The 14,331-nt window shown below is 42.4% G+C and overlaps 1 protein-coding gene across 13 annotated transcripts in view; it reads right to left on the bottom strand.

The window, feature by feature from the left end:
- Positions 1 to 14,331, bottom strand: part of LOC115144392 (dystonin-like) — a 129,202-nt gene that overhangs the window by 15,082 nt on the left and 99,789 nt on the right. For all 13 annotated transcript variants that reach the window (XM_065002625.1, XM_065002630.1, XM_065002626.1 and 10 more), the window contains 14 exons: positions 13,811 to 14,037; positions 13,207 to 13,329; positions 12,850 to 12,951; positions 11,867 to 11,968; positions 11,057 to 11,230; positions 10,513 to 10,668; positions 9,567 to 9,764; positions 8,477 to 8,605; positions 7,662 to 7,832; positions 5,900 to 6,055; positions 5,238 to 5,444; positions 4,554 to 4,673; positions 3,345 to 3,514; positions 2,892 to 3,051 (listed from right to left, as the gene is read on the bottom strand). In XM_065002625.1, coding sequence (XP_064858697.1) covers positions 2,892 to 3,051; positions 3,345 to 3,514; positions 4,554 to 4,673; positions 5,238 to 5,444; positions 5,900 to 6,055; positions 7,662 to 7,832; positions 8,477 to 8,605; positions 9,567 to 9,764; positions 10,513 to 10,668; positions 11,057 to 11,230; positions 11,867 to 11,968; positions 12,850 to 12,951; positions 13,207 to 13,329; positions 13,811 to 14,037 — 2,195 coding nt within the window. The remainder of the gene's footprint in view (positions 1 to 2,891; positions 3,052 to 3,344; positions 3,515 to 4,553; positions 4,674 to 5,237; positions 5,445 to 5,899; positions 6,056 to 7,661; positions 7,833 to 8,476; positions 8,606 to 9,566; positions 9,765 to 10,512; positions 10,669 to 11,056; positions 11,231 to 11,866; positions 11,969 to 12,849; positions 12,952 to 13,206; positions 13,330 to 13,810; positions 14,038 to 14,331) is intronic.

Below are 14,331 nucleotides of genomic sequence, written 5' to 3'. Positions count from 1 at the left end.
CACGACACTACACCAGACATATACAACACTACACCAGACATATACAACACTACACCAGACATATACAACACTACACAAAAAATACACTACACAAGCCATACACTACACCAGACATACACTACACTAAACCAGACATACAGTATACTACACTACACCAGACATACACTACACCAGACATATACTACACTACACCAGACATACACTACACCACACCAGACATACACTACACCAGACATATACTACACCACACCAGACATATGCTACACCAGACATACACTACACCAGACATACACTACACCACACCAGACATACACTACACCAGACATACACTACACCACACCAGACATACACTACACCACACCAGACATACACTACACCAGACATACACTACACCAGACATACACTACACTACACCAGACATACACTACACCAGACATACACTACACCAGACATATACTACACTACACCAGACATACACTACACCAGACATATACTACACTACACCAGACATACAGTATACTACACTACACCAGACATATACTACACTACACCAGACATACACTACACCAGACATATACTACACTACACCAGACATATACTACACCACACCAGACATACACTACACCAGACATACACTACACCACACCAGACATACGCTACACCAGACATACACTACACCAGACATATACTACACCACACCAGACATACACTACACCAGACATACACTACACCACACCAGACATACGCTACACCAGACATACACTACACCAGACATATACTACACCACACCAGACATACGCTACACCAGACATACACTACACCAGACATATACTACACTACACCAGCCATATACTACACTACACCAGACATACACTACACTACACTAGACATATACTACACTACACCAGACATATACTACACTGCACCAGAAATATACTACACCACACTAGACATTTACTTCACTACACCAGACATAAACTACATTACACTACACCACACATTTACTTCACTACACCAGACATATACTACATTACACTACACCAGACATGTACAACACTACAATACACCAGACACATACAACACTACACTACACCAGACACATACAACACTACACAAAAAATATACTACACTACATCAAACATATATACTACACTACACCAGACATATAATATACTACACGACACTACACCAGACATATACAGTAATCACTACACTACACCACACCAGACATATACTGCACTACACCAGCCATAAGCTACACTACACCAGACATGTATTACACTACACCAGACATATACCGTACTACACTACACCATACATATACTACACTACATCGGACATATACTACACTACACCAGCCATATACTACATTACACTACACCAGATATACACTACACTACACCAGCCATATAATAAACTACACTACACTACACCAGACAAATACTACACTACACCAGACATATACCACATTACACTACACCAGACATATACTACACTTACACTATACTACACAAGACATATACTACACTACACCAGACAGATACTATACTACACTACACCAGCCTTATACTATACTACACCACATCAGACATATACTACACTACACTACACCAGACATATACTACACTACACCACACCAGACATATACTACACTATACACACACAGACATACATATACAAGACTACACACAGATGCAGAGACACATATAAACAGACACACAGACACAGACACATCAACACACCCGCCCCGCCCCCACACCCAATAACCTCAAATTCCGTCTATCCATATGCTGCTCTTTGCAGAGTCCCACATCGCAAGTCATTATTGCTATGATCTCCCTCGTACAGAAATAAAGAAAGTCACACACTAATTATCCTCCCAAACATTTAATGGGTCTAGCAACCAATGTTTCGGCACTTGCAGATTAACCCATTGGAAGCATAATTACAGTGTGTGACTTTCTTGCTTTTTATAGTTTATTCTCTGTTAGTCAGCACCTCTACGAAACCTTTTTGGATGTGCGTCAGCTTATGTCTTCTACTAGAATATCCCTAGTAGCCATGATAAATTAGACCAGGTTATAAACAGTCATCTAGCCCCATGACCCTCAGAGCTAAGCTGTGGTCCAAAACAAATTAGGCCAAATCAACACTGATTATGAAAAATAGGGATACCATTTTTTTGTTGTTAATTTTTAAAATTGAACCTTTATTTAACTAGGCAAGTCAGTTAAGAACAAATTATTTTGGCCCGACGATGCTGGGCCAATTGTGCGCCGCCCTTTGGGACTCACAATCACGGCCGGATGTGATGCAGCCTGGAATAATACAGTTCAACAGGGTTGAAACCGATCCAGCTACACACTAACATTGTGCCAAAAACACTTCCAATTGGAGCAGTTGACTTCTGCACCCTCATGAAGTCATCTGGATGCCTTTGAAGGCCATATGGAGGGTGACTGAACTGAAGGTCTGACTGTTGATCTACCTCAGTGTAGTGACTCAGATATCCTGCCAGGCACTCTTTATTTCACTAAACCTCAGTAATCTTGCTTCTCTGCTAATTCAAACAGCGTTTTGCCACATAACACAATTTCTATTTCCGACAAACAGCTATGGGGGGGGGGTATTAATTACCGGAAGGAATGAGAAAATAAAATACGCTGAACAATGAGAACACCAAAACCACAGGCAGTACAGTATCACAGGGTGCACAGAATCAAGTTAGATGAATGTGCTTAGGCCCAGAGTTTGAATAGATCTATTCTGCAAGTGGCACCTACTGCCATTGTGCCCTTGAACAAAGCACTTAACCCCACCAAACTGCTCCAAGGGTACTGCTCTGCGGCTGGACAATGAAGATCTATTGTACAAATATTTCCTTTATTTACCTTGTGACTGTCGATGAGATTGAGCACAAGGTCTATATCTCCATGTACTGGTTGGTCCTCGGCCATCTGAGGCTCCACTCTGTACAGCCAGTCAATCAGGGCCTGCAGGGCATCAGTAAACTGACCAGAGAACAGCAACGCCTCTTCCAGTTTGTTCTGCCTGAAAGATAGTTATTAGTGAAAATACATAATGACCACTGACAGCAGAAAATATCACGAAACTATCACTGTTTTCTATTATTTATGTAATATCATCACACTTTGACAGTAGAAACGCTACAGGTGCATTCTGCACTGAGAATAATTATAGTTTAATCAGAGTCAATCAAAAGTATTCACGAAGCCGACAGTTTCAGTATCCATCATCATCACGATTAGATGACAGTAAAATATATAATTAATATGCATATTGTGTGTCCATTACACAGCAATGTGCCGGTCATGTCCCCTTACCTTTCGACTGACTTGCCACAGACAGTGTCCCACTTGTCCCTCAGTTCACTCAGCATGTCGTCCAGCTTCTGGTTGTCGTCCTGCAGTGACGTCTTATCCTTCAGGGCGCGTCCGGTACGACTGGTGGTGTCATACACTGAGTGCTTGCTCCCCAGAACCTTCTGGAACTCCTGCATGAACCCAAGTTGGAGAGACATGGTCATTATTTAAGCTAGTTCAAGCTGTCCAAGTCAGTCTGTGGCTGGTTTTTAGCCTCGTCTTCAGGCCGTTCAAGGTTTATACGGTGTGTCTGGCAAAGAGAAACAAGTAGATTTTAGACTAGACAGCTGAACAGCCAACAGTGAAATGTCCATAATTGAACAGTAGCCTAAGCAATTTGACCATGGTCTCACTTTCTGTCTTGTTGCGTAATTGACAAATCGTCAACAGCACAACTGACAAACTACAGCGGAGTAAATCCAGAGGCTCTACGTATGATTTATCTGTAGATTCCTTCAAAAAGGTCCTGTCTAGAAGCTAAAAGCGTTTCTTCGGCTGTCCCCATACGAGAACCCTATTTGGTTCCAGGTAAAACCCTTTTGTTTCCAGGTGGAACCCAAAAGAGTTCTACCTGGAACCAAATAGGGTTCTACCTGGAACCAAAAAGGGTTCTCGTATGGGGACAGCTGAGGAAACCTTTTGGAACACTTCTTTCTAAGAGTGTACCGTCTACATTCTGTCATGGATTCTAATTTGTGACCTAGTTGTTAATAAAGGACATGTAGTGGCTGAAAAAAAAGGGGTCAAAATTCCAGTATCTTTCATCCACACGGATTAAAAGTTTCTGAAATCAGGGCATCCCTAATACATTCCGTACATCCAGGGATTATTATAGGATTAGCAAACAATCCTCACACACAACAGTGCAAGGACAACAACTGGATAGCTTAGTCTCTGACACTAAAGGCACTAATGTGTACTGTATACTATAATGTATAAATCCCAAACTGAAGTCTCACTAGAAAAAGCCCCCCAAAAAGCTGTGGTTTTAAAGAACAGCTTTGATAAATGACTACAGTCCTGCTGGAGATCTTTTGCTTTGCTAAACGATCTCCTTCATAAACGCCTCACTATAGGAGGGGTCTCGCCAACTCTTTCATTGTCACCCTTCGTCTTGTTCTCCTCCAATGATGAGAAAAGGATTCGACGAGGTTCAGTTAGTTCGGTCACCTTGTGCTGGGCCAGCTGCGTCTTGATCTTGTCAGGATCGTTGGCGATTTCCAGCTCAGAGTCCAAAGCCTTCTCCGAATCATCCAACCATTCTGTCAGCTTGTTCCAGGTTTCGTGGAACTAGGGGGAGAGATGTAGGGAATTAGGTTTGAGTAAACCACACACCGTGATGTATGATTTCCTTTGAATTATTCTTCTACATTCTCAGTTCAGCGCCAAGAAAAGTGAAGGGTGCGTACTAATGAAAGGGCTCTGAGGCCTTTGGAATCAACATGTAAGACAAACCTCACTGTAATACCTAACCACAGCTTTCCAACGATAATAACTAGCATAGAGTAGTTGTAACACATTGTCCAGGCAACTTTTGTCTGCAAAGCCTTAATGTACTGTACTGTATTTGACCTCACACTTCGTTAGTGACCTCACTTCTCTGTTTTTCTATTGATGCCTATTGCCCAATTACGTGGAAGGATGGTGACACCTACTACAGTCCACCTGTGTAACTCCCTCTTTCTCACCCTCTCTCTTTTTCTCCTTCAACTATGAATCTCTCTCTCTCCTACTTTTTTCAACCTGCATCAATTTCCTATCATACTTCAATGTGGCTAGACCGCTGACTCCTAGCACACCAGTTTAGGTCATGTACTGTGTGATCCTGTACCAACTGTTCCCAGTGTGTCGTACCTGTTTGGCCCTCTTCCTGGTGTCGTCCAGCAGACGGCCCCTCTCCACAGACCTCTGCACCACCTTCTCCCAGCGGCCCTGTACACTTATCAGCAGGTTCTTGATCAGCACCACGTCCTGCTTCTGGCTGAAGTACTTCAGGTGTGTCCCTGTCTTATCCAGCTCAATGATCTGCTGCCTGTGGGAGTTGACCTCTGTCACAAACACCTGCCAACACACACATCAGAGGATCATGATAGATATTACAATAGTGTTACACAGTGGAGTTGGTATTTTTGGGGTACAGTTTAAGGCACTAGTTTAGAATGTCCAATGGTAAGCAGAATGTTCACTTGACTAATAAGCAGAGTTCTGGATGAGAGTCAAATGCATTGTTGAGCCGTGGTTGGCTTGCTTGCATAGCAAGCTGTCTCGGCTATAGAACCTAAGCCCATCAATTGTTCTTGCTTCTGACATCATTAATACTAAGTAAGTCAGGATAGGAGGACGTTTAGGTTCATTATTAGACAGTTGACTAATACTGAAATGACGAATCATCAGAAACCTATCAAAAATGTAAATGTATGTGTCGTGTTAACTGTCTTCCCACCGACGCATACCTTGTGCTCATCTAACTGAAACAATGTATGTGTCGTGTTAACTGTCTTCCCACCGACACATACCTTGTGCTCATCTATCTGAAACAGGATGGTTTCCAGGATGACGGAGGCGGGAGAGGACATAGTGAGAGTCTGTTCAGCTTGGGTCAACCAGCTGATGAAGTCCTGGAGAGAGTTATGGAACTCTGTGGCCAGAGCCAAAGCCTCTTCCAGTTTCACCTGAAGCACAGAGACAACAGAGACACTTGAGAAACATTGCACTCTTCCTACTGACACACATATTCACACACGTGCACACCCACAAACGGATAGACCTACAAACACACACACACACACGTGCACACCCACAAACGGATAAACCTACAAACACACACACACACACATGCACACCCACAAACGGATAGACCTACAAACACACACACACACACACGTGCACACCCACAAACGGATAAACCTACAAACACACACACACACACACACACGTGCACACCCACAAACGGATAGACCTACAAACACACACACACACACGTGCACACCCACAAACGGATAAACCTACAAACACACACACACACGTGCACACCCACAAACGGATAAACCTACAAACACATACACACACGTGCACACCCACAAACGGATAAACCTACAAACACACACACACACGTGCACACCCACAAACGGATAGACCTACAAACACACACACACACATGCTTACCCACGCACACATACACATGCACCAAACCAACATGCAGGCTGTTTGGTTGCCACAACATTAGGTAATGACTGTAATTGATCCAAACATGACCTCTGTTTAGACAGAGGAAGTCAGCATCTCTGGAACACTTCAAGGGTGAAGGGAAGAGGATGAGCTATCAAAACGATGCATCCTCTACAGTTATAAAAATAGCATCAATTAGCCTTTTGATTGTTAGTCCAAGAGCAGGGATCCTTTTTGCTTACAGTCAGGCAAGCTAAAGTGAGTAGCCAATGCTGTATCCTCATCACAATAAACAATGGGGTAATAACATTACAGCCATCACAAGCCTAATGGCAAGAAATACTGTGTCTGGTATACAGTGCCGTCCCTCTCCATGTAGGCTACTTTAGCTTTAGTTGTGAATGAACGGTGCTATCTGGGCAAGCTAGCAAAATGCAGAGGAACCTGTGAGTCAAGTTGTGCAGTATTCATGACATACAGCACAGTACACCATAGTTGATTAAGGGCCTTGACTGAGTTAGGAACAAAACCACATCCAACCCCAGCATTTCCTTTACATCTATTTCAACATATCAGCTGTTGGTTAGAGTGTCTCTGAAGACAAGAGGACTTTGTTCCATGATGACTGATGGCTGATGACTCAGGCAATAACCAGTAGAGAGAGACCTGTGACCACATCTTACATGCTTACGTGCTTACCAACCCTCTCTGCTGTTCACCATTCATAACTTGTGGATTAGAAACGTATAATGTACAGTACAGGGGGTGGGAGGGGATGAACCAGCGCTGAGCAGTAACGTCCCACTGGGGATATAATAAACCTCAACATTATGAATCATCAGACAAGTTCAGACCACTTTGTTGAGTGTGATCCATTCTAGACAGGTTTTCTCTAGATCATTTTTCAGGCGGAGCACAATGAACCCCAAATCATCCCAAACATCCAGGTCCTGTCAAATCAACATTTCCAATGTAATCCAATTGAAGCTGAATTATTTTATGCAGTCACTGGGGGCAGAGCTAGGAATGGGGGCCCATTCTGGAAGAGAAACACTGATTCATCCCACCGTAGCCCAACAATGCTACTCCATGTCACTTTACATTCCCTACCTTTCTCTCAGCCACCTTGGCCTGCACAGACTCCCACTTGTCCTGTAGGTTACGGAGGTCCTGCTCTGTGTTGCTGTCCTGGCCGGAGGGGGTCATGGTGAGCAGCTGCTGACCTTTGTTCATCAGCTGCTGGTACAGCTCCTCCTTGGCTTCCATTGTGGAACATAACTCCTGCAGAAGACAAAAAACATGAGGGGCTTAGAAAAGAAGGCTGCAGTTATAATGTTTAATATCCAATTATGGCACTGAAACTACTGTTTTACATGTCATTTTGGAAATTCATTGAATTTGACAATAAGTCCAGTATATAGTTTACTGCCTCTTTATCAGTTTGTTTTGTGAGCACATAAAATCCAAATGAAGTCCAAACATGGTGAAAGAACGAGAGCAGTGAGGCGAAACAATAGGCAAGCTTTTCCACACGTAAATTAAAACCTTCAAATCTCAAGTAAGTGCTGAGTCTGATAATCTTATCATTTGGAAACAATCTCTGTTTTGGCTGCAATGATGTCCTGCTAAATGGAAGCCCCATAGAGAAGCATTCACCGTGACAGTGTCTGGGTTATCCTATCAAACAATTACAAAACAGTGGAACATTATCTGAGTACAGTCAGTGTTTAATGACTTAGTAATAACACTTTGGGTCTTTAATCACTCCTTTAATGATTATTTTAGTAGGACACATTATTGTTCTTTTAGCAACTTAATTTAGTATTCACAGTTCACACTTCAGAACGAAACAACAGACAAGGCCTGAGTTGGGCCCTTACAAGCCTGTCATCTGTATGAGGCATTTCATATGGTTAAATACATACCAGATGGGCATTAAGCTGCTCGCGGGCCGTGTCTGGTAAGCCTCCCACAGCCTTTGATGCTAACAGCTGACGCTCTGTGTCTTTCAGCCACTGCTGCATGTCTTCCATCTCGCCATGGAAACCTTGGGCCTGCAACACAATACAACCGGAGTCAGAACAACACACCTTATAGACGTATTGTGGAATTCAAGGGTGGGAAAGGGGAATGTTTTGAGAAGTTAGGAATTCCTCAGACACATTAATGGCCATAAATGTTTTGGTCTGAGGTTATTTGACAGAACGAATGATGGTGTCTGTGAACAGTCTATTCAATAAACATATTTTATGTTTAATTTCCTGAAACAAGCATGGCTTTATGCTTCTAATTGTTTTGTTCAGTTTATTCCCCATATGAATCAGATAACAATGTCTATGCTCAATGTTACAATGTTGTCTACGCACATGTTTTACATATGCATTGTACTGAAATCCACTTTTCTCCGTAAAATGCTTTTGACAGAGCTTTGTAGGTTTACTGGGTACCAAAGTAAAACATTCTTGGAAAATACATTGATTTCATTTTTGGCAACCCTTTGGTAACCCACTCAAAAAATCAAGACTGCATGCAATTTCTTCATAGGGCGTACATTTCTTCATATTCTTAAAACATTCCTGATTCCTTGCCATAAAACCCTTCAAATACTAACAGTAGAAAAATACTTAATAACAACCCTTTCAAAATTCTTCAAATAAAAATACATATCCACTAGTCATTGACATTCCATCCATCACTCCTTTCACACACTACATCAAAGCATTCCCCTAAATGTCAAAGGTATGAACAGGAACACCAGTAGTTAGGAATGGGGGAGGCAGGAGGTGGGGGGTGAAGGTTTACATTATTTCTCCATAACTTATCCTCCCCCTCTTCTAAAACGTTCTTTATGAATTTTGAAAAACAACATTCTTACACTCCAGGAGGGAAGAATATCAATCATAGCTTCAATTTCAGATACGAGTCATCATGGTACCAGATTCCATACGGCGGCTTGGTAGGTGAAGAGGAGAGGCAGCTGACATCAGAGTAAGGGAGGTATAGCTAGACACAAACCTGAAGCAGAGCACTGTCCAGTTGCTGCCTCCTCTGCTCTGTCTTCTCCAGGATGTTTTTCCAGCGCTGGGTGAGGTTTTCCAGTTTGTTCTGCAGGCCGGCGGCTTCCTCCCCAGAGGTGGATTCCACCAGGTCAGTACCGGCCTTGTTGACCGCCTCCACCGTCGTCTTATGGGCCAATACATCATTCTGGAGGACCTGGAAACACCACAGTACAGGGATGGTTAAACACTAGGCTGATGAGATCAACTAAATAAACAAGATCAGACAGCACTAAACTGGACAAACACTTTTCCAAGAAGAGTGATAGGGTCTATACTCCACACTAAATATATTTGAGTGTCTATTTATTCTAATGGATAAAATATGGTATAATCTACTAAACGCTTATGGAACATAAATTTAGAAATGGCAAGGAGAAGACTAGATTAATCTGCTGCGTGGTGGTTTAAATCCCTGCATGGTGGTCCTCGACCAGACTGGTCCATGTATCACTGTCTGTGGATGATGGCTTAAAGCAGTTGTTTCCCAAACTTGGGCCTGGAGCACCCTCCCCCCTGGGTGCATGTTTTGACGATGAGTTGATTATTTGAATCAACTGTGTAGTGCCAGGGCAAAAACCATAACGCCATTAAGGTGTCAGATGGATTTGAAATTATAGGGGCTTTTAGAGACGGGAGTGAAATAGGTCAAATGCATTTGAAAGACTGCAGATTTGTATGTGCTTATAATACATGTTGTACAATGTTGTGTATGCAGTCCGGGTAGAGTGGAACTTTGATGTTTGTTGTTGTTGTGGCTATGCCAAACGGTTGTTGGGGTCAGAGGTCATGAAAAGGTTATACCAAGCTGCTCTTCTCTGCAGATTGAAGTTTGTTGCAGGAAAAAAGACGTGTCTCAGCTGAAATAACACTTTATAAGAACAACAGGAAGAAATGGGTCTTACATGGTGCTTGGCGAGCTTGATCTCAATGGCCTTGGGGTCTCCTACAGCCTTCCTCTGTTCGTTGAGCAGCTCTTCAGTGTTGCTCATCCAGGCCAGAAGCTCGTCCAGCGCATGCTGGAACTGCCCCAGAGCCAATAGAGCTCCTTCCAGTTTGTGCTACACAGAATCAGTACAAACACGTCAGAGTCAGGTCAAAGTCATTTGGTGAAAACACTCGCCATGTGAGCATAATGAATCCATTTTTACGGGAATGAGAGGGGAAAGGCACTTCAACAATTAGAGAAAACACAACGCAGTTCACTATTCATGTAATATACACTGTATTCTTGTCACAAGGTTCTAATTATATGTAGTCTATATAGAAAGAGACAGTTCAGAGAGGCAATCTATTTTCTTCAACAACAAAAAAGAAACAGCATTGAATTAAGCTTGTATGGTTCTGTTAATTTCACCCCCCCCCCCCCCTCCCCCTCTGGTATACCTCCAGTCCTTAGCCCAGAAACATTCAAAAGTAGTGCCTTGCTCCAGCCCCAGTCTGACCTACCTGTCTGTTGATGATCTTTTCATCCAGGTTGTCCCAGAGCATTTTGAGCTCGGTCATGGGCTCCTGGATGGCACAACGGTCGTACTCCTCCGTCACCTTCTTCAGCAGCAGGCCCGCCTGGTGGTTCAGTCGCTCCATCTCCATCTGCAGCTGATACGCCTCACCTTTGAACTCCTGAAACACCACACAAGGGATTGCCAAGGCAACACGTCAATATAACTACAAGGTTATGATGTGCAGGAAAATTCTCAGCAAAAAAATGGGGATCAAATTAAGAGCCGACATCTGTACAGGTCAAAAGCTTTATTAAAATATCACTTAGCACGGGGATAGCAAACAGTGGGTAGACATGACTTTGTTCTATGGTGACACTTATTTTTGTTCAGCTCCTGTGCAAAGGTGGATGTGTCTAAAACCATCTTCATTAACTAATCCATTGGAGAGTCACAATAGCTTTTTCTTGTTGTAGATCAAAGGAGAGAAACAGATGTTAATGTTCTATGTAGTATGACACTGTTTCTACACCGTGCTTCAATAAGAGCAGGGCACGAACTGAACATCCGTAAACACAGCTGCTGCTTGCTCTGTAATTTTGGAGGACATTAAATAAATCAACACATTCACTTGAGTGAGAAAGTTATTTATGATGTTTCAATCAGATATATTTTTTACATTTTATTTAACCTTTATTTAACTTAATAACTGTGGGAATCGATCAATAGTTTGGTCTAAGATTCCTCATAGCTAACGCTTTATACATAATATGTATCGATAATGATTATTATAATAAAAGGTGTAGAAACACAATACCTTGAGTTCTTCTATCTGTTGCTTGACAGTGTCCAGGTCTGTGCCCACAGGTGACATAGAACCCAGTTTGTGCTCCACAATGTCCACCCAGTCAAACATACCCTGTAGATAGAGGGAGTGGGTACCATTGTCAGTGGGAGAACACAATGCTAGCTTTTACATTCATAGCACTCAATCCATCAACTTTTCTTAAGTAAAAGCAACACTGTCAACGAAAAATAGATATTAGCACATTGGTGAAAAATGACGGACCTCAACTGATTCACTCAAGTCTAGGAGAGGGTTGTTAATGTATAACCCAACAGTGTAAATCTAAGCCTTTTAAAACCACTGCCTTACAATAGCCTCATACACCATTATAAACAATCCCAACCAATATAAACAAAACAACAACTTACAATCAATATAGGCAAACACATAAATGAATGTGATCAACATATAGCAACATGATGTCATTGCAGTTTACACTCCTAACATTAAAACCAATGCCTGTTACATGACAATTTACTTTTATCTATTAGTGCCTGGTAAACTACTCAAACTCTGTCCCTTGATTAAATCTGAGAACTACAATGCTACTTGGCAAACACTGATTAGCATTAACACATTAACATTGCTTGATTAACGGGGCCATTGATAGGGCCATTGATCATAAGAATAACACAAAACCACAGACACTTCGATCAACAGGAATGAAGTTGTGAACATGTCCTGAGTAATGTGGGTGACTTTCTCTTTCTCATGAAAAACATATTAACGAACACTAACGAAACCACATAAGTTCTGCATTACATGCTAACAACAAGTTGCTCAGTGTTAGCCTGTGTGTTCAGTGACAGCACGGCCATGTTCAGTCGGTAAGGAATGGTTAGATAACATTTTATCTGATCTTGACCAATAAGAACAAAGATTGTATGCCCTACTGAACAGGTCCTGATGTATGACAAAGCACTGCAGTTAATCCATAATGAACAGTAATGTACCTGCAGGCCATCCTGGAACTGTACAGCAGCTTGCATGGCCTCATCCAGTCTGTCCACTCTCTCCTTCCATGCCTTGTTCAGAGTCTCCCACGCCAAGTTCACCTGGTGGAGAAAACAACAGAGGTCATGGAATAGGACCAAAACACAGCAGCTGGAAACGCACACCACTCTATATGAAAATACAAATAAAGAAACCAGGATCAAATTATATATGATTTACCATCATTACATATATCCTTATGCAAGTCAATAAGATATCTATGAGTAAAGTATCTGCCATTTTAGGTTGTCTGTCTGGAGTACTTGAGTAAAGTCTTCTCTTCTTTTTAAAGGTGATGTTCTGATGTCATTGATTACCTCATCAATACTCTTCTTTGTGACTGGCTTATCTGGTTCACCACAAGCAGCCATAAGCTCCGCCCCCAGGTTCCGCACCACATCAAGCTCCTCCTGTAGGCCGTCAATCTCCTCCTTGAAGCTCTGGGAGAAAAGACAACTATCAGTCCCAAAGAAGTAACTAAACCTACAATCACATCAAACTGCATAGAAATGACATTGCCCATGGTATCTTGTTTGAGCTGCTCTAATGGTTACATGTTACATGAATGTAAGAAGCTTAATTTAGCATAACAAGACAAAAGAAAACTGCACACTGCACTCTTAGAAATAAATATGCTATTTAGAACCAAAAAGGGTTCTGTTGCTGTCTCCATAGGATAACCCTTTTAAGAACCCCTTTTGGTTCCTGGTAGAACCCTTTCATTTAGAGTAGAAACTTTTTGGGTTCCATGCAGAACATTTTCCACAAGAAGGTTCTACATGGAACCCAAAAGAGTTATACCTGGAACCAAAAAGGGTTCTCCTATGGGGACAACCACAAAACCCTTTGGGAACCCTTTTTTCTAAGAGTGTAATGCTCCTAATTACACCTTATAGTAAACATGTTCTGATGCTCTTTCACCTCCAGATACTCCTGCTGCTGTTTCACCACAGAAGGGTCGACTCCAGGCTCCTCCAGCTCCCTCAGCAGGTCCTGGGTGTCCTTGATGGTAACGATGAGGGCACAGTGGTCACACCAGAACTTGTCTGCCAGGTCCATGACATCCAGCAGCTTGGCCTCCCTCTCCTCCATCAGGGCATGGATCTCATTCCAGGTGAACACCATCCGATCCAGCTTGTCTTGCACAGCTTGGAGACACGGAGAAGAAATAACAGTATTATTTATTTAGGCCTTCAATCCTCAACACCAACCATTCTGTAATATGGTGTGGTGTCTGGCAGCTTGAGGCTAGGTCTTTAGCTAACTCATGTATTTGGCTGGAGAGAGAACTTCAGCTGATTTTCATTGGCAGCAAATGTAGCAGTCCAGCTATTGGCAGCTAATGTAGAAGTACAGCTAGCCATCCAAACCATACACATCAACTACAGCTGAAGAGGGAAAACAATTGGTTGATCTGTAGTAGTGTGAGGTTACAGTTATGC

This window comes from Oncorhynchus nerka, linkage group LG16, assembly GCF_034236695.1.
Source record: "Oncorhynchus nerka isolate Pitt River linkage group LG16, Oner_Uvic_2.0, whole genome shotgun sequence".
NCBI lineage: Eukaryota > Metazoa > Chordata > Actinopteri > Salmoniformes > Salmonidae > Oncorhynchus > Oncorhynchus nerka.
Note: the sequence above shows the minus strand (reverse complement) of the source record. Positions and strands in the feature narration are given on the sequence as shown.